The 18,241-nt window shown below is 65.2% G+C and overlaps 4 protein-coding genes across 9 annotated transcripts in view; 2 read left to right on the forward strand and 2 right to left on the reverse strand.

Moving 5' to 3' along the window:
- PDIK1L (PDLIM1 interacting kinase 1 like) overlaps positions 1-322 on the reverse strand; it is an 8,499-nt gene extending 8,177 nt beyond the window's left edge. Inside the window, exon 1 of one of the 3 annotated variants that reach the window (XM_042015474.1) lies at positions 262-322. The gene's annotated coding sequence lies outside the window, so the exon portion shown is untranslated. The remainder of the gene's footprint in view (positions 1-261) is intronic. The other 2 variants (XM_042015476.1, XM_042015475.1) reach the window with 2 other exon arrangements.
- Positions 323-2,446: 2,124 nt separating this feature from the next.
- Positions 2,447-5,933, forward strand: TRIM63 (tripartite motif containing 63). 3 transcript variants are annotated; one of them, XM_042015667.1, is made up of 9 exons: positions 2,447-2,648; positions 2,757-2,923; positions 4,061-4,229; positions 4,514-4,609; positions 4,764-4,997; positions 5,099-5,121; positions 5,268-5,392; positions 5,494-5,571; positions 5,676-5,933. In XM_042015667.1, exons 1-9 carry the CDS (start codon positions 2,490-2,492, stop codon positions 5,684-5,686), a joined length of 1,062 nt encoding a protein of 353 aa, XP_041871601.1. In that variant the 5' UTR covers positions 2,447-2,489; the 3' UTR covers positions 5,687-5,933. The 3 variants fall into 3 exon arrangements, with proteins under 3 accessions (XP_041871601.1, XP_041871603.1, XP_041871602.1); XM_042015669.1 differs by having other exon boundaries at positions 5,497-5,571; XM_042015668.1 differs by having other exon boundaries at positions 4,064-4,229.
- Positions 5,934-6,863: 930 nt separating this feature from the next.
- On the forward strand, positions 6,864-9,217 carry SLC30A2 (solute carrier family 30 member 2). The gene is made up of 8 exons (XM_042015670.1): positions 6,864-6,995; positions 7,147-7,346; positions 7,591-7,737; positions 7,997-8,150; positions 8,241-8,397; positions 8,594-8,699; positions 8,794-8,928; positions 9,004-9,217. Exons 1-8 carry the CDS (start codon positions 6,946-6,948, stop codon positions 9,147-9,149), a joined length of 1,095 nt encoding a protein of 364 aa, XP_041871604.1. The 5' UTR covers positions 6,864-6,945; the 3' UTR covers positions 9,150-9,217.
- A 421-nt stretch (positions 9,218-9,638) lies between these two features.
- Positions 9,639-17,413, reverse strand: EXTL1 (exostosin like glycosyltransferase 1). 2 transcript variants are annotated; one of them, XM_042015666.1, is made up of 11 exons: positions 16,744-17,413; positions 15,294-16,538; positions 12,439-12,532; positions 12,251-12,358; positions 11,738-11,857; positions 11,522-11,525; positions 11,323-11,441; positions 10,937-11,032; positions 10,759-10,845; positions 10,279-10,439; positions 9,639-10,203 (listed from the first exon to the last, which is right to left on the reverse strand). In XM_042015666.1, exons 2-11 carry the CDS (start codon positions 16,226-16,228, stop codon positions 9,774-9,776), a joined length of 2,154 nt encoding a protein of 717 aa, XP_041871600.1. In that variant the 5' UTR covers positions 16,229-16,538; positions 16,744-17,413; the 3' UTR covers positions 9,639-9,773. The 2 variants fall into 2 exon arrangements, with proteins under 2 accessions (XP_041871600.1, XP_041871599.1); XM_042015665.1 differs by having other exon boundaries at positions 11,522-11,654; positions 16,744-17,412.
- Positions 17,414-18,241: the final 828 nt, after the last annotated feature.

The following is an 18,241-nucleotide window of genomic DNA, read 5'->3' on the forward strand; positions in this document are numbered from 1 at the left end:
ATATAAATAATAGAGATAACAGAGATAATACAAATGCCCCCCTCCTACTCGGGGCGGCCGCGCGGGGCCCCCACCTGCGGTGGTGAAGGGAAGCACCGGCGCACCGCTCGCCCCAGATGGGGGGAACGATGCCAGCCCGCTGGACCCTGCCCGCCGCAGTGCTTACCGGGCCCCCCCCCAACCTGCAGAGCGGATCCCGCCCCGCTACAACCCGCCGGGGGCAATGCGAGGCCGCCCCCGGGCCGGGAGAAGCCGCGTTACCTCAGCGCCGCCGCCGCCGCCGCCCGGCCGCCATCTTAGGGCTGCGCTCCGCCCGCCCGCCCGCCTTCCTCAGCCGCGGCCACGCCCACCGCGCCACGCCCACCGCGCGGTCACGCCCCCTCCGGGCGCAGCGCCCTGTGATTGGCCAGCTGGGGCGGCGGGGCGGGGCGAGCGCGGAGGGCGTTTAATGATGTTAATTAATCAATTAATTAATTACTTACATTTCTGGTTATTAATCAGGAAGGAATTGTTCCCTGCGAGGGTGAGGAGGCCCTGGCGCGGGTTGCCTGGAGAAGCTGTGGGTGCCCCTGGAAGTCCCCACGGCCAGGCTGGAGCAGCCTGGGATAGGGGAAGGTGTCGCTGCCCGTGGCAGGGGTGGATTGGGATGGGTTTTAAGGTCCTTCCAAAACAAACGGTTCCGGGACTCTATGATTTATTGCTTGGTGGCCAGAAAAAATCACTACAGCCCCTCACACCCTTGGCTGTGCTCTGGCTTTGTGTGGCGGTGACACAAGAGCTGCCGCCCCTCTCTGTTCCCTGTTCTGTGCCCCTTTCCTCGCCAGGCTGCAGGGCTGGAAGTGCCCCCCATGTCCAGGAGCTGGGGGCACAGGGCTCCTGTCACAGATCCTGCTGTCTCCTCAACCATTGCAAAGCTATCACAGGGACATTTTGGGAGAAGCCAGGGCCACCCACTGCTCAGGGCCCTGCAAAGACCAAGGAGAGGGAGATTCATTCCCTGGAAAGTGGGCTCTCCAGGGTTAATTGGGAAGGATCCCGGGGGTGATTAGTGCCCTGGGTCTTGCCTAAGCTGTCCCAAGCCAATTAGGGGCCAATGAGCCCCTTGTGGGTTCGGAAAGCTGCTTAGGGCATTACAACCCCTCCATTCCTGTGAATCCCCTTAATCGAGTCCAGAAGCAATTAGTTAATCAATGTCACCCTGGGCAGGGCCAGGTCGTGTCTGGGTCTGGTCAGTGTCAGACCCCTGCTCTGCCCTCCCCGGTGCCCAGCCAGCCCTGTTCCCCTGCCAGCGCCTGGCAGAGCTGCCGGGGTCAGAACAGGAACAATTTTGCAAGATGTGCTTGGCAGGTCCCGGCTCAGTCACTTGCTCCACACGTGAGCTGGGGCGGAAGGAGCCCCGAAGCAGCTGTGGGGGGAGGCCTGGGGAGAGGAGGGGGTCAGTGCACCCCGACGCCGTGTGCCTGTGCATCCATGCGCACGTGTATCCGTGCACCTGTGCATCCTGCATCCCTGCATCCCTGCACACCTACACCTGTGTGCCCACACACCCCTGCCCCCCCTCCTGCCTGCAGTCGCTGTGGTCACTGCAGCAGGCCCCAGCCTGTCCCCCCGCCGTGACCCATCTGTGGCAAGGGTAGAGTTACCCTCGCGGTGCAGCTGCCCGTGCTGACAGCTCTCCCTCTGGCCAGCACTGACCCTTGGCCAGCTGGCTGGGCATCATGTCCGGGGCTGTTTTCAGCGAGGGCTGTGCTCACCCTCTGCCCCCTCAAGCGTTTCTGGGTCAGGTTTTGAACCCCAGCAGCGGAGCCAGCTGGGTCATGGCCGTGACACCGGTGTGGGGAACAGCCTGAGCAGCCCCCACTGTGTTTGGGGACACAGAGGAGCCCCCAGCCCCTGCCTGGGGAGGGGGCACCCTGTTGCATGTGCCAGGGACAGGGGCTGCGTCTCCCCAGAGCTGCCTCTCCCCTCCAAGCACACAGGGAGCCACTGGCAAGGTGTGTTTGCACCCCAGAACTGGTCATGTTTTGGGTGGGGAAAGGGACAAACTCTGGATAAGCCACCCCCTGCTGCAGCTGGCCCAGCTCTGCTTGATTTCTGGAACCATCACAATGTCCTAATGACCACGGGGCTGGTTTTTGCCCCTCCTTGTCCCCACCCTGATGCTGTTTTGGGGTCCAGCCCCAGGCCGTGCTGCTCCCAGGGCATGCAGCCATTTGGCCACGGGGCAGCGCGTGGCCCTGTTTACCCCACAGCTCCGGTTTAGGCATGTCCACGGCACGGGCGGGCAGGGCCTCCTGGACAGGCTGTGCCCATCTTGTTTACTGGCCCTTCCCGATGGTTCGCCACCGTGTGACAGGTGCTGTCCCCGGACACCCGACACCGCGGCACCGCGTCGGGATTGGGATCCGCATGACCAGCGAGCGCCTTATAAATAGCAGGGCGAGGGGTGCCGGCAGCGAGAGCGGTGAGAGGAGAGCCCTGACGAGCCCATGGATTTCCAAGCCGGCATCCTGCAGGATGGCAGCCCCATGGAGAGCCTGGAGAAGCAGCTCATCTGTCCCATCTGCCTGGAGATGTTCAGCAAGCCCGTGGTGATCCTGCCCTGCCAGCACAACCTTTGCCGCAAGTGCGCCAACGACGTCTTCCAGGTGAGGCAGGGTCCCCGTGCCCATTCCATCCCCACGCCCGGGCTGGGGGGCACTGGGATGTTTGTGGGGACACTGAGGGACCCCCTGATGTTCGTCTTCCCCTCCCAGGCCGCCAACCCGTACTGGCAGAGCCGGGGCAGTTTGATTTCGGGGGGCCGGTTCCGGTGCCCCTCATGCCGCCACGAGGTGCTGCTGGACCGCCACGGCGTCTACGGGCTGCAGAGGAACCTGCTGGTGGAGAACATCATCGACATCTACAAGCAGGAGTGCTCCAGGTGGGCACGGGCAGCCAGGGCTGCGGGGGACAGGGGGATATGGGGACATGGGGATGTGGTGATGCCGCCCTTCCCGTGCCCCAGCTCCAGCACTGAGACCCCAAGAGATTACACCTGGGGGTCTTCCTGCTGGCTCAATGACCCCTGATTCAAATCTTTTCCTCACTCAAACCTTCTTCCCTCAGCCAAAATCTTCCTCCTGCGACCCAAAACTTCCTCCTCCAACCCAGTTCTCCCTCCTGTCCAGAGCAGTTTGTGCCTCTGGCTGTCTCAGGGGGATGGCGGGTCCCTGGGGGGGTGGTGGCAGCTGGGCACGTCCTGCTGCCCCCCAAAAGCTCTTGCTGGAACACTCGGTGGGAGATAAGAGGTGTGGGGAACAAATCCAGGCTCTGCTCATGACAACAGGCACTGAGGCTGATAAGGGGCAGAGGGACAGTTTGGGGGGGCCCCAGTGGGTACAAGGATGGGGCTGGGGGGGGACAGAGGGGTCAGAGGCTCTCAAGACAGAGCAGTGGCCCCGGCCAAATTCCCTGAACCACTGTAAATATTGTGTGAGAGCCATGGGGACGGGGACGATGGCACGTGGCAGGTGTCCGCGGCTGCCGGGGGGTCCGGGGGGCCCAGCCCTGTCCCTGCTTCAGAGGGTTGGCTTGTGCCCATGTCCCTCCTTGCTGTCGATGGGACAACTGAGCTGCAGCCCCCGTCCGGGACCCCCCGGGGGTTTCTGGGTGCCCCCACCCCGGTCACACGACGGGTGACGATAAATCCGGGCAGCACGAGGCTAAAATTAGGCAGTGGTGCAGCGCCTCTGGACCGCAGCCCCCCCCCGTCCCCAGCGCCACCCACTGCCATGCCCAGCACCACGGTGGTTTAAACTGGGACATACTGGGGTTTACACAGGCACAGAGGTTGGTGGTTCCCCAAGGAGCAGTTGTGGGGTTATGCCAGGATCTGGCCTCTTTCCTGGGGACCTGATTTTGGGGTGACTGTGCAGCATCAGTGGGGGTGTCACCACCCTGGGGGTGATGCCGCAGTGGGGACACCATCGTGGCAGGGGTGTCCCTGCAGCAGGGACATCGCCCTGGTGGGGATGTCACCGTGACGGGGACGTCACCGTGGCCGTGCCACCCTCTCCAGCAGGCCACTGAAAAAGGGGGAGCACCCCATGTGCAAGGAGCACGAGGACGAGCGGATCAACATCTACTGCGTCACCTGCGAGGTCCCCACCTGCTCCATGTGCAAAGTGTTCGGCGCCCACAAGGACTGCGAGGTGGCCCCACTGCAAACCGTCTTCCAGGGACAGAAGGTGCCGTGGGGGGGACCCGGGGGGGCTGCGGGGGACACGGCTGGGCCGGGGCGATGTGCTGAGCCAGGACAGTCACAAATAACAGCGGGACTGGCTCACGGGGTATTAATAGCCCCCGGGTGACTTCGCCCAGGAGACAGACTATATTTAGAGCAGCTGTGGCTGGTGAGGGGTGTGGGGGAGCAGACCTGGGGACAAGCAATGCCCAGCCCGTCCCTGCGTTGGGATGGGAGAAGTTCTCCTCTCCAAAGGAGTTAAAATTTCTTCTACCTGTCCCTCACCAGACTGAGCTGAACAACTGCATCTCCATGCTCGTGGCGGGGAATGACCGGATCCAGACTATCATCTCCCAGCTGGAGGACTCCTGCCAGAGCACCGAGGTGAGGAAAGGGGGAAAAGGAGCCCCACAAAAACCCGGGGGTGAAAGCTTAGCCGGGGATGGCCGGGAGTGGGGTAGAGCCCGTGGAGATGGGAAGCCCTTGGGATGTTGCAGGTGCTGGAGGGACACAGAGGTGGCATCCCTTGTCCCCGCAGGAGAACAGCGAGGCGGCCAAGCGGGCGCTCTGTGCTCGCTTTGACGCCCTGGCAGCGCTGCTGGAGGAGAAAAAGGCGGAGCTGCTGCAGCGCATCTCCCAGGAGCAGGCGGACAAGACCGCCTTCATCCAGAGCCTCATCTGCCAGTACAAGGAGCAGCTGGAGAAGTCGAGCCGGCTGGTGGAGACAGCCATCCAGGCAGCCGAGGAGACCGGGGGGGCTGCCTTCCTCATGGTGAGACCCCCAAACCTTCCCCCTCCCCGCTGGTGCCCCCATGGGGGTCACACTGTGTGTGGCTTCACTCATCTCCTCCTTCCCCTTCTCCCTCTCCACAGAATGCCAAGCAGCTCATCAAAACGTAAGTGCTCAGACTGGGGAAATTTCCATGATCCAAGCCCCACGGGCAGGATTTGGCGAGTGGGGGGATGCCCTGCCCTGGTGCCCCACGCTCCCCCCGCTCAGCGAGGGGACAGGGACACACACATCCATGCTCTCCCTGCCCAGGATCGTGGAGGCCTCCAAGGGCGGTCGCCTGGACAAGATCGAGCCGGGATATGAGAGCATGGACGCCTTCTCCGTGAGCCTGGACCACCTCACCGAGGCCGTCCACGCCTTGGACTTCGACCCCGGTAATTCAGCCCCCAGTGCTCCTTTACCGACTCCCACCCACCTGGTGACACTATTTGCTGTTCCTGGTGGCCCCTGGTGACCTTTGGCCACTTGTTTGCAGCAGAGGAAGATGAGGAGTACTTTGATGGGGAGGAAGAAGAGGTGGAAGAGAACTCAGCGCCCGAGAGGACAGTGATGGGTAAGGGGCAGGGCTGAACCCACCTCCCCAGCACCCTCAAGCACCCGTGGGGGAGCTTTGGGGGCTTAGACCCTCCTTGATCACCCCATCCTCTCCCTCGGCAGCTTCCCTGTAGCCACAGCAACGTTGCCGGCGCGGGAGAAACGCCCCTGGGCACAGGATGTCCGGCGACGGATTCGGGATGGGGGGGGACACACGGCAGGGACCGGCAGCCTGGCGAGCCGGCGCCTGCTCCAGCACAGGACACTTTTCTATACGGGTGCAAACAGGACAATTCCGCACGTTTTGTAATTCCCTTGTTTTGTATATAATTGTCACGGATTTAAAATTTGTGTATTTTGTAAAGAAAACCGGTGCTTTGAGTGGTTGTTTCTTCCTCACCTCTCGCTCTCGGCTTTCCAGCCCCGCGGTGGGCACGGGGGTGAGACTGGGCTTGCCAGGCTGGTGCCATCACCGGTGTCCCTGCCAGAGCCGGTCCAAGAGTCCGGTCGGTCCAACTCTTAATTTCCAGCCTCATTAGCACCTCTGGCAGTGCTGGCAGCAGCTCCTGGCCACCTGCCCGGGATGTAACAGGTCGGCACCCAGCAGGATTTGTCTCCTGGTGGGGGGATGCCCTGTCCAGAGCCCGCTCGGGGTTGGGGATGTGTTACAGAGGGGCTGAGGATGCTCCAGGCTGGGCCAGCCCCCGAAATGGGGATGGTCTTGGCATCGAGCTGCTGGTTTGCTGCGGACTGAGCTCAAAAATACACCTTGGATGCAAAAATACACCATAAATGCAAAAATTACATCCTAAATGCAAAAGTACCCCGTAAACGCTTTTCTCCTGCAAAAACACAAGTCCGGCTCAGCAGGGACCAAGGGGGAAACTGAGGCAGCACCCAGAGCTGGGCCACAAGCGCAATTAGCCCCAGGGCAATTAACGCCGCTCACCCGGGGCGGGGGGCAGGAGTCCCGGCTGTGGAAGGGGGGATCGGGCTCCAGGCTTATCCATCACATGGCTGGATCTAAACTGGGGAGTCTGAGGGCTCCCCAAGGCGGGGAGGGGGGCGGTCACCGTGTGCCTTTGGAGGGGACACGGGGATGTTCCGTCCCCTCTGCCGCGGGGGCTGCAGCCATGCCCGGGTGTGCAGCTCCTGGGGACGCTATGGGGGAGTCCCAGAGCAATCCCCCCACACCAGCAGCCCCCCGAGTGGCGGGCGAGGGGGCCCAGCCCGGGGCAGGCTCCGCGGGCGCTTTGCAGCCGGCTTGGCCGTCCCTCCTCCAGCCGGGATTTGCACACGAATCCCGGCTCTTCACACGAGCCGAGGCCACCGGCTGCCACCAGCGCCGGCCACACGCCGGGGTCACCACGCCGACCTCCCGACCCGGAGGAGGATGGCAGCTGGCGACGAGAAACGGCACCTCCTGAGCGAGGGCGCAGGCGGGTACGGGGGTGCCCGGGGGGGTGCGGATGTCGTGTCCCCTCTTTGCCGTGGGGCTCCCGAGTGGGGTCTGGCCGGGGAAGGGGCTGGGGGGAGCATTCAGGGTCCAACCCGCCCCCCAAAGCCCAGCCCCAGCCACCCCTTTGCCCGGCAGGTTCTATGTGGGGGCTGCGCAAAAGGACGGGCACAGCTCGGTGCAGGGACAGGCGCCCGCCCTGGAGCTGGGGACGCGGCGTGGCCAGCACTGCCACACGCGGGGGGCCGACGGCCACCCCGGCCAGCAGCAGCGAGCACGCAGGAAGCTCTACCTGGCCGCTGGCATCTGCCTCTTCTTCATGGTGGGGGAAGCCGTGGGTGAGTGCTGGGTGCAGGGTCCAGTGGGGTGATCGCTGTGGGGTCACTCCGAGTGGCTGCCCAGAGCCCCTCTTGTCCTGATTCCCTGCTGTGGTTGCGGCCAGAGCTCCCTGTTGGCTTTCCCTGTGGCTCAAAACACCCAGTGGGACCCCACTGTGGCACGGGATGAGCTGATCTGTGCCCAGCTCGGGGCAGGACCCCTGCCATGTCCCCCCAATGTCCCCCCGATGTCCTGTGTCCGCAGGCGGGTACCTGGCGCACAGTCTGGCCATCCTGACGGACGCTGCCCACCTCCTGACGGACTTTGCCAGCATCATGATCAGCCTCTTTGCGCTCTGGGTGTCCTCACGCCCCCCCACCAAAACCATGAACTTCGGGTGGCACCGGGCAGGTAAGCGGTGGCACCAGCCCGGGGTGCCCTCCCCATGGGGACCAGGTGCTCTGGGGTGCCCTGAGGGACCTGGGGAGCCCTGGCAAAGTCCTGGCACCATGAGCAGGGCAAGGCAGAGGCGCCGCCAGCCCTGTGCAAGGAGCATCCCTGGGAATGAGTGCCAGATGTCCCCACTGTCCCAGCACTGCCGGGGAGCCGGGGATGGTGCTCGGAATGGCCCGGCAGTGAGGCAGCAGTGTGGGGTGGGGTCTCTCCACAGAGATCCTGGGGGCCCTGCTCTCCGTGCTCTCCATCTGGGTGGTCACAGGGGTCCTGGTCTACCTGGGGGCCCAGCGCCTGCTCTCGGGGGACTACGACATCCAGGGTGGGGTCATGCTCATCACCTCCGCCTGCGCCGTGGCTGTCAACCTCGTGTACGTACGGCCGCGTGGCTCTCGCCCTCCCAGGGTGTCCCCTCCCTGAGCCTGGTGGCCCCCGGGGTGTCACCAGTGCCCTGCCCGCAGGATGGGGGTGGCTCTGCACCAGACGGGGCACGGGCACAGCCACGGGGCAGCCGGCGAGCAGCCCAACGCCAGCGTCCGTGCCGCCTTCGTCCACGTCGTGGGGGACCTGCTGCAGAGCGTCGGCGTCCTCATCGCCTCCTACATCATCTTCTTCAAGGTTTGGGTGGTACTGCGGGCAAAGGGGGTGCTGGGGGCAAAGGAGGTGCTGGGGACATGGGGACAGCAGCTCCAGACAGCTGTGGCCAGGCACAGGGAGAGACAGAGAGGACTGTGTGCCCGCCCTACCGGTCCCAATGGGGATTTGGGGTGAGGTGATGGTGCTGGAGGGGCCTCACCCCCCCCACCCCCTCCAGCCTGAGTACAAGTACGTGGATCCCATCTGCACCTTCCTCTTCTCCGCACTGGTGCTGGGGACGACACTGACCATCCTCCGCGACGTCCTCCTCGTCCTCATGGAGGGTAGGGACCCACCGGGGAGGGGGACTGGGCCGCGGGGTCACCCGTGGGTGCCGTGGGCCCCGTCCCTGCAGCTCCCGCGGCTCTGCCTCCGCAGGGACCCCCAAAGGGATGGATTTCAACGTGGTGCGGGAGACGCTGCTGGCGGTGCGGGGCGTGGAGGCCGTGCACAGCCTCCACATCTGGGCGCTGACGGCGGCACAGCCGCTGCTCTCGGTGCACATCGCCATCAGTGAGTGTCACAATGTTGGCTGGGGAGGGTCGGGGTTCCCCCGCACCCCGACATCCCCAAATCCTCTCCTCGCAGACGCGGCTGCCAGCGCGCAGGAGGTGCTGGAGGAGGCCAGCTCCCGGCTGCAGGGCGCCTTCCGCTTCCACACCACCACCATCCAGGTGGAGAGCTACTCCGAGGAGATGCGGGACTGCCGGGAATGCCAGCCCCCCCGCGACTGACTCCCGCCCTCGCGTCCCGGGGGGACTTTTTATGTGTGGGAAATAAAGCAGAGCACACGGGGTGCGTGGGGGGATGTTGGGTCTGGGTGTTATCTCCGCTATCTGCAGGAGCCAAGGGCAGACCCGGGGCTGTGGCAGCCTGAGAGCGGCTGTTGGAGGCCAAGCACCTAATATTCCCTATTTCTATTCAGCTGGGAGGAAAGGCAGCTGAAACACCCCTCTTCCCTTCTCCGGGGAGTGCTGCGAGGCAAGGGGGTGCTGGGCTGCCCAGGGACTGCAGGGGACCCAGCTGGAGCGAGGGAGGGAGGTCACACACACCTCTTATCGCTGCTCTGTTTGCCCTCGGGAAGGTGAAGGACTCGCCCTCCACCCAGGGCTGGGGGAGCCTGCCCGGGTTATTCCCAGCATGCCGATGGCAGAAGTGTTGGAGCACCCAAAAGCTGGTGCTCCTTGTGCTCCCCCCACATCCCACAGCCACCATCCGGATCCTACCTCTCCACCCTCCTTTATTGCACTGGTAAAACCCAATAACGAGTAAAACCCCGTCAGCAGCGGCCGCCTGCTCCCGCAGGGCTCTGTGCCCCGGGAACGGGGCACCCGGAGCCGGCCCCGACCCCGGCAGCCTCACGGCTTCTCCAAGCTTGGGTATTTCTTGCGCAGGACGGAGATGTGGTCCTTGAAGAGGACGGGGTCGAGGCGCAGCTGGGAGGACACCAGGGGCATGTAACCAAACCAGTCGGCCAACTGGTTGAGGCAGTCCTGCCGCTGGGAGAAAGGCCGGCTGCCGGCCGTGCCCTTCACCTCGGCAGGAGCAGAGTGCGGGGCTGAGGGGCTCCGCTGCCCGGGCGGGGGGGTCCCCGCAGCCCCATCCCTGCACTCTGCCTGCTGGGCCACCAGCTCCTTGTGCTGCTTCCGCTGGGTCACCTTGATGGGTGGCAGCTTGGTGACAGCGGCCACCAGGACGTTCATCAGGATGTCCTCGCAGGCGGCCAGCCCATCCACCAGCTCCCGCAGCCCCGCGGGCAGGTACTCGGTGAAGAGGCTGTGGTAGTACCTGGGGGAAGAGTGGGGTGAGGGGCAGGATGTGGCCGAGCCCCCCGGCCCCACCAGCCCCGCCCCGGCCGGGTACCGGTGGTAGAAGGCAGCAGCGGTGAGGACGATGGAGAGCTCGTTGGTCCATCTGGAGGTGTAGCCCCAGCGCCCCTGCTCGGGGTCCCAGAAGTGGCTCTGCGTGGGGAAGCCCACGATACGCTCAGGGAAGCTGCGCCACACCAAGAAGGCGAAGTCCACCTGGCACAGGATGGGCACAGTGTCACCCACTGCAGTGTCACCTGCTGCAGCGTCACCCACTGCGGTGTCACCCACTGCGGTGTCACCCACTGCGGCGTCACCCTCTGCGGTGTCACCCTCTGCGGTGTCACCCACTGCGGTGTCACCCACTGCGGCATCACCCACTGCAGCGTCATCCTCTGCGGTGTCACCCTCTGTGGTGTCACCAGCCGCGGGGAGCTGCGGGAGGGGATCACCGCTGCCCCTGGAGGATGCGGGACATGGGGACAGCCTTGTGGTGACCACTGAGCACCCAAGGGACCCGGGAGCACGGCCTCACCTCGCTGGTGGAGAGGCTGGTGTCCTCGTCCAGGCTCAGCACCGCGTCCGTCTGGATGGCCTCGAAGGGGAAGAAGCGGTCGCTGAGCTATGCAGGGAGGACAGGCAGGTTGGGCTGTGCCGTGGGTGGCTGCTCCGGCTCCCTGCCCGTGCCCCAGCTCCCTGCCTGCCCCTCTCACCTGCCTCCTGCCCTGGATGATGGTCAGAGGCACCGTGGTCTGGGGCCATTTCCCGCTCGGGGGTGGTGGCTTCTCGCAGCTCCAGAGCACCACGATCTGCAAGGGGGAGGACAGGTGTGTCCGGAGGGGTTTTCTGGGTTCCCTGCTCCAGCCCAGACCATCCCAAAACCATCTCATGGCAGTGTGGACCAGGATAAACCCCCAGGTGGTCCCACCTCCACCCCGAAGGGCTGGGGACGCAGCTCTGCCCACCCAAAGGTGACACTGTCAGCCACCTCCTCTCATCCCTAAACCCATCCCCTTCCCGATCCACAGGGCCCGGCCCCATTTATCCCGCAGGATCCCTGGGAGCTGCCCTGAGTGACGCGGGACTCAGCTCCTCCCACCTGGGCACAGTACTGGGATCCTGAGACGGCTTGGATGAGCCTGAGGATGGGCTGGGACAGGGACCCTGCTTGCGAGGCCGCCCGGATGAAAGCTGTGAACTTCATGGAGGGGCTGTAGCCTGAAAAAAGGGTGGGAAGGGACAGGTGTTGTGGCACGCCCCGAGCCTGCCGTGCTCAGCCAGGGCAGGCAGGATCCTACCGTGCTGCAGGTAGTAGAAGGGAAAATCCCCGAGGTGGGTGGAGAAGTCAGGCAGGACCAGGAGCCCCCCGGGCAGCGCGTTCCAGAGGAAGCGGGAGCGGGAGCGGTGTGGAGACAGCCGGTCCTTGATGATCTGCCAGAGGCCCGAGTGATGCTCCCAGCACCCCGGCGGTGACCCTGGCAGCTGGGGAGGGGGACTCGGGGTGGGGGGCTCACCTCCAGCGTGGTGTGCACGATCTTGTCCACGGAGGAGAAGTAGGCATCCCACAGGAACTGGGTCTGCTGCTGGAAAGCCAGTACGCGCTCGGGGTGGATGCAGCGCACGGCGGAGGGGATCTGTGTGGGGTGGAGCAGCGGGGTCCTCACTCAGCTGCCCCCCAGCAGGGCTCCTTGCCTCTGCCACCTCCAACTATCCCAAGGAACGGCCCCTGCCCAAGGATGTGGTGCCACCATCCCCCTGCGGTGCTTCACCTCCTCTCCCTGGAACAGGATCGGGCTCAGGATTCCCAAGGGTTTGTGTCTGGAAGGACACTCCCCCACCTTCCCCCCGAGGTGAACAGTGCCCCAGGGCTGCAGCTGGAACGGAACCCCCATTCCAGGCTGGATCTGCCCCCAGGAGGACTGCCAGGCTCGCTGTGAGGGGTTCGCCCCCAGACTTGGCTGGGGGCTCCACTGGCATTAGGATTGGGGGTCTCGTGCCTGGTGTGGGGCAGGATCTGGATGCGGTACCTGCAGCAGGAGCCTCTCACTGCCCACGACAGCAGCTTTGCCCCAGTCGATGGCCTCGGCAAAGGGCAGCTCCCAGCCATCACTCAGCAGCACCGGGATGCAGGCGGCCTGTGGAGGGACCCCACAGGCTGGGACAGAGCCCCCAGACCCCAGTGAGGGGGTCCCCTGTCCCCCTGCCCACCCTGTACCTGCAGAGCCTCGAGGAAGCGGAAGGAGCCCAAGCGCCTGCCCCGGGGCACGATGCAGAAGGTGGAGTTGTGCAGCAGCTCCTGGTAGTCAAACCTGGGGTGGGAGATGGGGTGGGGGTCAGGCATGGCCCCCTCCCCCCTGTGAGCATCCGGGGGATGCTGCTGGCACCTGGCGGGTGTGGAGCCAGCCCAGGGCAGCGTTAGGATTGGTTTGGACTGAGTTTGGCTTTGAACATCCCTGGTTTTGTGGGAGCAGAGATGTCCTGGGTGATGAAGGGATGTACCTGGGCACCCCTTAAAGAAGGCACGACCCAGCTCCTCCCACCCTCCAGCAATGACACCCCACGCAAGGCCACCACCCGCACCCCCGAGCCCGAAACTGCAGCGACTCCTGTGCCGTGCCCAGACTTGCTGGGCAGGACCAGCCCTGCCTGCCCTGGCAGCGTTCGGGGGGGGAATCAATGGGTGCCGACAGCGCGGGCCCCCGGCCGGGCTTGCCCGTGGGGCTGTCAAAGCCCCTTCTGTGCCGTGCTGGGGAGAGGCTCGGCCGCTGCCGGGTCCCTGTGGCCGCGCCGGAAAATCCAATATTGACTTTAGGTCGGGACAGACCCTGTCTGTTCCTGCCCGCGGGGAGGGGCAGCCGGGCCTGGATGGGCTGAGGGGGACTCGCATGGTCCAGCCGGGTGGGTGGGAGGCCAAAAAGCGCCCTTGAAATGTGTTGGTCCCCAGGAGGAAGGGTGTCCCTGCGGTGGGAACGTGGTGCTGATGCCAGGCTGGGAATTGAGGATGTCACCTCCGTGGGTGCTGGAGCACTCTGGGATGTGGGAAATCAGCCCCGATGCCAAGGCACAGAGTTTTACAATAAAGTCCGCCTCTGGATGAACCTCCCCAATGTCTCCAAAGGATGTCAAAACCCTTGACTCGTTAACACCCAAACTCCTGGCCGGGCAACGGGAGGGGTGACAGTGCCCAGACCCCTCTCATGAAACCACAGCAGCGACAGCCACATCCCCGCGGCCAGACCCTGCTGCCACCGTTCCTCGGGGACCCCGAACCCTGCCGGGGCTGGCTGGGCAGCGGGACGCGTCCCGGGGGCAGCTTCCCCTCGCCTCAGCCGCGGAGCCGCGGGGAGGCTGGCGCCGGCCGGGCTGCGGGGCCGAAGTCTCCCGATGGAAATACTTCGCTCCTGACGCGCTGCGGTTTCCGGGCAATCGCCGTCAGGGCTTCCTTGTTTTGTCAGGAGCCGGGACGGGCGCCCGCCGCGCTCCCTTCGCCCGGCCCCTCCGCGGCTCCGGGCAGGCACGGTGCCACCGGCACCGGCGGCTCCACGGAGCCTCTCCCAGCCCGCTCTGGTTGCTCCGGACGCGGGGCAGCACGGCCGCTCCGCAGCGCTGCCACAAGCCGCCCTTTATCCCAGCACAGAACCGGATTGTTTGGGGCAGCCCCTGGGGCATGAGGAGGGTGATGGAACCCCCTGCAAGGCCTTGCTCTGCTCCCCGAGCTGCCGCCACCGCGACAGCACCAACACACCGGGTGAACGGGGCTGTTGGGGTATCACTTTGTCCCCTCCCCGCTGGCCTGTCCCCTGTCCCAGTCTGGGAACATCTCCCGGGGCAGGAGGGCATCGATCCCTGCGGGAGGTTGGGCAGAGCTGGCTCTGATGGAGATGATGGTGGTTTTTTGCCCGGTGTCCCACAGGGATGAGCAGGGTGGCTCAGGGTCACACAGGAGCACGCTGCCCTGTGCCACGTGTTCCCCATCGATCCGCTGCCCAAAGCCGTCCTGGGAGAGGTGTAAATCTCCCTGTATTTGCAAACAGCATTAGGAGATTACCTGGGTGGGCGGGTGGGGGGAATTCTCATCCCGATGCCCCTTGGCACAGGGTGGGGCTGACCCTGGGCCCCCTGTCCTGCCAACCCCATTGTCCTGCGATGCCCCATCTCAAAAAGACTTCGCTGCAAGTGCTGACCCTGCTGGGCTGGTGGCACCCTCCAGACAGGGCCATGTGGTGTCTGACCCATCCCAAAGCCCTGGCTAATCCCAGTGCCAGCACCCCAGTTCCACTTTTACCTCCCAGCACCTCCTAAGACGCTTTGAGGATGATGCCCAACGTGGCCTCTCCCCATCTGCTCTCCAGCCGGGTGTCCTGGGGATGTCCCCAGGCAGTGGGATGGGGACCTGCCCATTGTCTGTGGGATGGGGTCTGTGTTTACCAGCCCTGGACTGGGCAACTGGTGATGGGATGGGGAGGTGAGGAGCTGGTGTGTGCCCCTGTAGCATGGAACCCCCAAACTCACAGAACTTTGTCCCTCCAATTTTTCCACCAGTGTGTCCATCACACGCTGCTGCCACCGTGCCCATTTGTGATGGGGGACACAAGGGGACCCCCACCCACCACCACCAATTAAGCTCGGGGCTGCCCACACTGGGACGCCCACAGACCCGCCACTTTTGTGGGATTTTCAGTGGAGCCAGTCAGGGGGGGATGTTTCGGGCTCATCTCCAAGAGAAACGTTTATGTTGGGGGAGAGCGGGAGGGGGGAGAAGAAAAGCATCATTCATCAGCGTTCGGAAAAAGGGAAATCGTATTAGAGGCAGTGGCAGCGATTGCAGATAAGAGCTGCTCTCGCCAGATTACTCCAACTTTAATACAGAGCAGGAAAACCCTGAGCAGTCAGCGCCTCGCTCCCCACTGTGCAATGAAACCCTCATCCATTTCAGGAGAGCCCAAAACTTCCCTCTCTGGAGGTCCAGCCACCACAGACAGTCACGGCTGCGCCCCGCAGACAGGCAGGAACATTTGTGGGGTGTCCCGCCGCCCCAGACCCTCCTTTCGCGCCCCATCTCTGACTCACCTTTCATAGTCGATGTTATCCTTGTCACAGCGCGTGTCCTTGTGCTTCTCCCAGTCCTTGCCGTGCTTGCAGGTGGTGAGGGAGATGATGTCCTTCCCGTTGTGGATGTGGTGCAGCGCGTTGCGGGTGCCGGAGCCGATGCCGGTCAGGTACCGCTTCCCCTTGAACACCAACAGGTATTTCTTTTTGGGGGGCACCGAGTCCTGGTGCAACCACCCCCTGTCCCCGCCACGCTGCGGGTGGTCCTTGGAGAAGAGAGGGATGGAGACGTCGAAGCCGGGCCGGAAGCTCTCGGTGTCAAAGCTGGCTTTGGCCAGGATGGCCTGGCCGATGTCGAAGCCCAGGTCGCCGGCGTAGTCGGGCCAGGTGCCCGAGTAGAGGTTGAAGATGAGGTGGTTCCGGCCGCCATTCCAGAGCGGGAAGCTGCGGATTTTCTCATCCACGTTCTGGACGTACTGGCCCGAGAGGTGGTCGCGGTCCAGCGTGTCGATGCTGAGGATGAACAGACAGGCTTCCTCGGGGTTCGCCGTGTGGTAGCGGGAGCGCTCGATGGAGCTGAGGATTTTGCCGTAGGTCTCCGAGACGGGCTGGCCCCGCTCCTGGGGGTAGGTGAACACTTTGAAGCCGTGCTTCTCGCACCTGGAGAAGTCGAAGCAGGTTTCCATCCGGCATCTGCTGCTCCTGTAGACGCTCAGCCACGCCGCCCGCCGCTCCCAGGGGGACAGCAGGGAAGGGTCCCCATCCCTTGGCAGCTCCTCGGCGTCTGCAAAGCTTTTGAGGAGGGACCGATCTGTCCAGCGGGGCCAGTTCCTCCGGGCTTCGGCTTTCTTCCCGGAAAAGAAAGAGAAACGGCGCAGCTGGTCCCCTCCAAAGAGGAAAAGCAGGAGCCAAGAGGCAAGGAAAGTCAGGAAAATGTATTTCTTCCTGGTCTGCATAGGTTCACACACAGCCCCAGCTCCTCATCAGGCTCAGATGGGTGCCAGAGTCTGGTCGAGAGGCCGATGTCGCAAGCCCCAAGAGGGTGGTGGGAAGACTCCTGGCCCCCAGGTACTGTCCTGTGCCCTTGCAGTCTGTGACAAACCCCACTTGCTGCCTGCTCTGCCCAGGGCTGTGCTGGTTTTTCGGGACCGTCCTGGTGTCCGGCTGCAGAGCAGAGCCCAGTGCCCCGGTGTCCCAGCCACTCACTTCTCCGGGCCCCCGAGCCGCGACAATGACATTTCCATCGCTTGGCCCAGCTTCAAATCCCTGGAGAAAGGGAGAGGTCGCGTCGTCACCGTCCTGTCGCCGCCAAACGTGTCACCACAAGTGAGCCCAGGCTCCACACATCCCTGCGGCGGGATCCCCCTCTCCAGGCCCCTTGAGAATAAAACCCTGGGAATAAACCCTCCCGCAGCCACCGGAGCCCCCCCTCTCTCCAACCTGCTCCTCCCCTGCCCGGTCCCCCCGTTACCTTCGGGGACTCGCGGCCCCGGGTGGGTGTCGGGCCGCCGTGTCCCGGAGTCTCGATCGCCGGCTGCCCGCGGCTCCGGGCTGCATCCCCGGCCGGGGAAGGCGGCGGAGCAGCCGCCGAACCGCCCCGCCGGGCTCCCGGTGCGCGGCCGGGCGGAGGAGCCGCTGCGGGAGGCTCCGCGCAGCCCCGCTCCGGGGCTGGGGCGCTGGGCGTGAGCGTCCCCCTCGTCACCTTGTCCGTCTGTCCGTGCGCTGGGCTCTGTTCCCGTGTCCTCCCGACTGCCTGTCCAAGACCCCAGCTGCCCGTCCTTGTCCTCCTGTCCCTCCCTGGGACTGGCTGTCCCCTGTCCGTCTGTCTGTGCCCTCCGAGGCTAGCTGCCCGCTGTCCGCCGTCCCCCACGGAGCTGGCTGTCCCCTGTCCGTCTGTCCCGCCCCGGGCTGACTGTCCGCTGTCCGTCTGTCCCCCCGGGACTGTCTGTCTCCTGTCCCCTCCCAGAGCTGGCTGTCCCTCGTCCGTCCGTCTGTCTGTCCCGCCCAGGGCTGGATGTCCCCTGTCCCCTCCCGGGGCTGCCTGTCCCCTGTCGCCTCCCGGGGCTGGCCGTGCCCTGTCCGCCTGTCAGTCCCCGCGGGGCTGGCTGTCCCGCTGTCCCCCTGTCCCCTCTGTCCGGCCGGTCCCGGTGGTCCCGCGTCCCCCCCGCGCTCCACGTGCCCCCCCCCCGCCCGCATCTGTTACACGGCGCCCTGGCCCCGCCCCGCTCGGCCCCGCCCCGCCCTCCCATTGGCCCCGCTCTCACGGGAGTGGGCGTGTCCTGCGGAGCCCCGCCCCGCGGCGCGCGCCCATTGGCCGCGCCCACGTGGGACTGGGGGGGGGGGGTCCCCGCGCGCGCCGGGGTGTCCCGGGGGGGGGCCGGGGCTGCGCGGGGCCCGACCCGCGCCCGTGTCCCCCTGTCCCCCTTTTCCCGTGATCCCCGTGTCCCCCTGTCCCCGTGATCCCGTGTCCCCGTGTCCCCCTCTCCCCGTGTCCCCCTCTCCCCGTGTCCCCCTGTCCCCGTGATCCCGTGTCCCCGTGTCCCCCTGTCCCCCGTGTCCCCCTGTTTCCGTGTCCCCGTGTCCCCGTGTCCCCCTCTCCCCGTGTCCCCCGTCCCCCTGTCCCCCGTGTCCCCGTGTCTCCCTGTTCCCCGTGTCCCCCTGTCCCCCGTGATCCCCTGTCCCCGTGATCCCCTGTGCCCGTGTACCCCTGTCCCCCGTGATCCTCTCTCCCCGTGTCCCCGTGTCCCCCTGTCCCCCGTGATCCCGTGTCCCCGTGTCCCCCTGTCCCCCCTCCCCGTGTCCCCCGTGTCCCCCTGTCCCCCTGTCCCCGTGTCTCCCTGTTCCCCGTGTCCCCCTGTCCCCCGTGATCCCTTGTCCCAGTGATCCCCTGTGCCCGTGTACCCCTGTCCCCCGTGTCCCCTGTCCCCGTGTCCCCCTGTCCCCCGTGATCCTCTCTCCCCGTGTCCCCG

This window comes from Corvus kubaryi, unplaced genomic scaffold (assembly GCF_017639235.1).
Source record: "Corvus kubaryi isolate FWS band 111438036 unplaced genomic scaffold, C.kubaryi_AGA036_p1.0 split3-37304, whole genome shotgun sequence".
In the NCBI taxonomy this organism is placed as follows: Eukaryota; Metazoa; Chordata; class Aves; order Passeriformes; family Corvidae; genus Corvus; species Corvus kubaryi.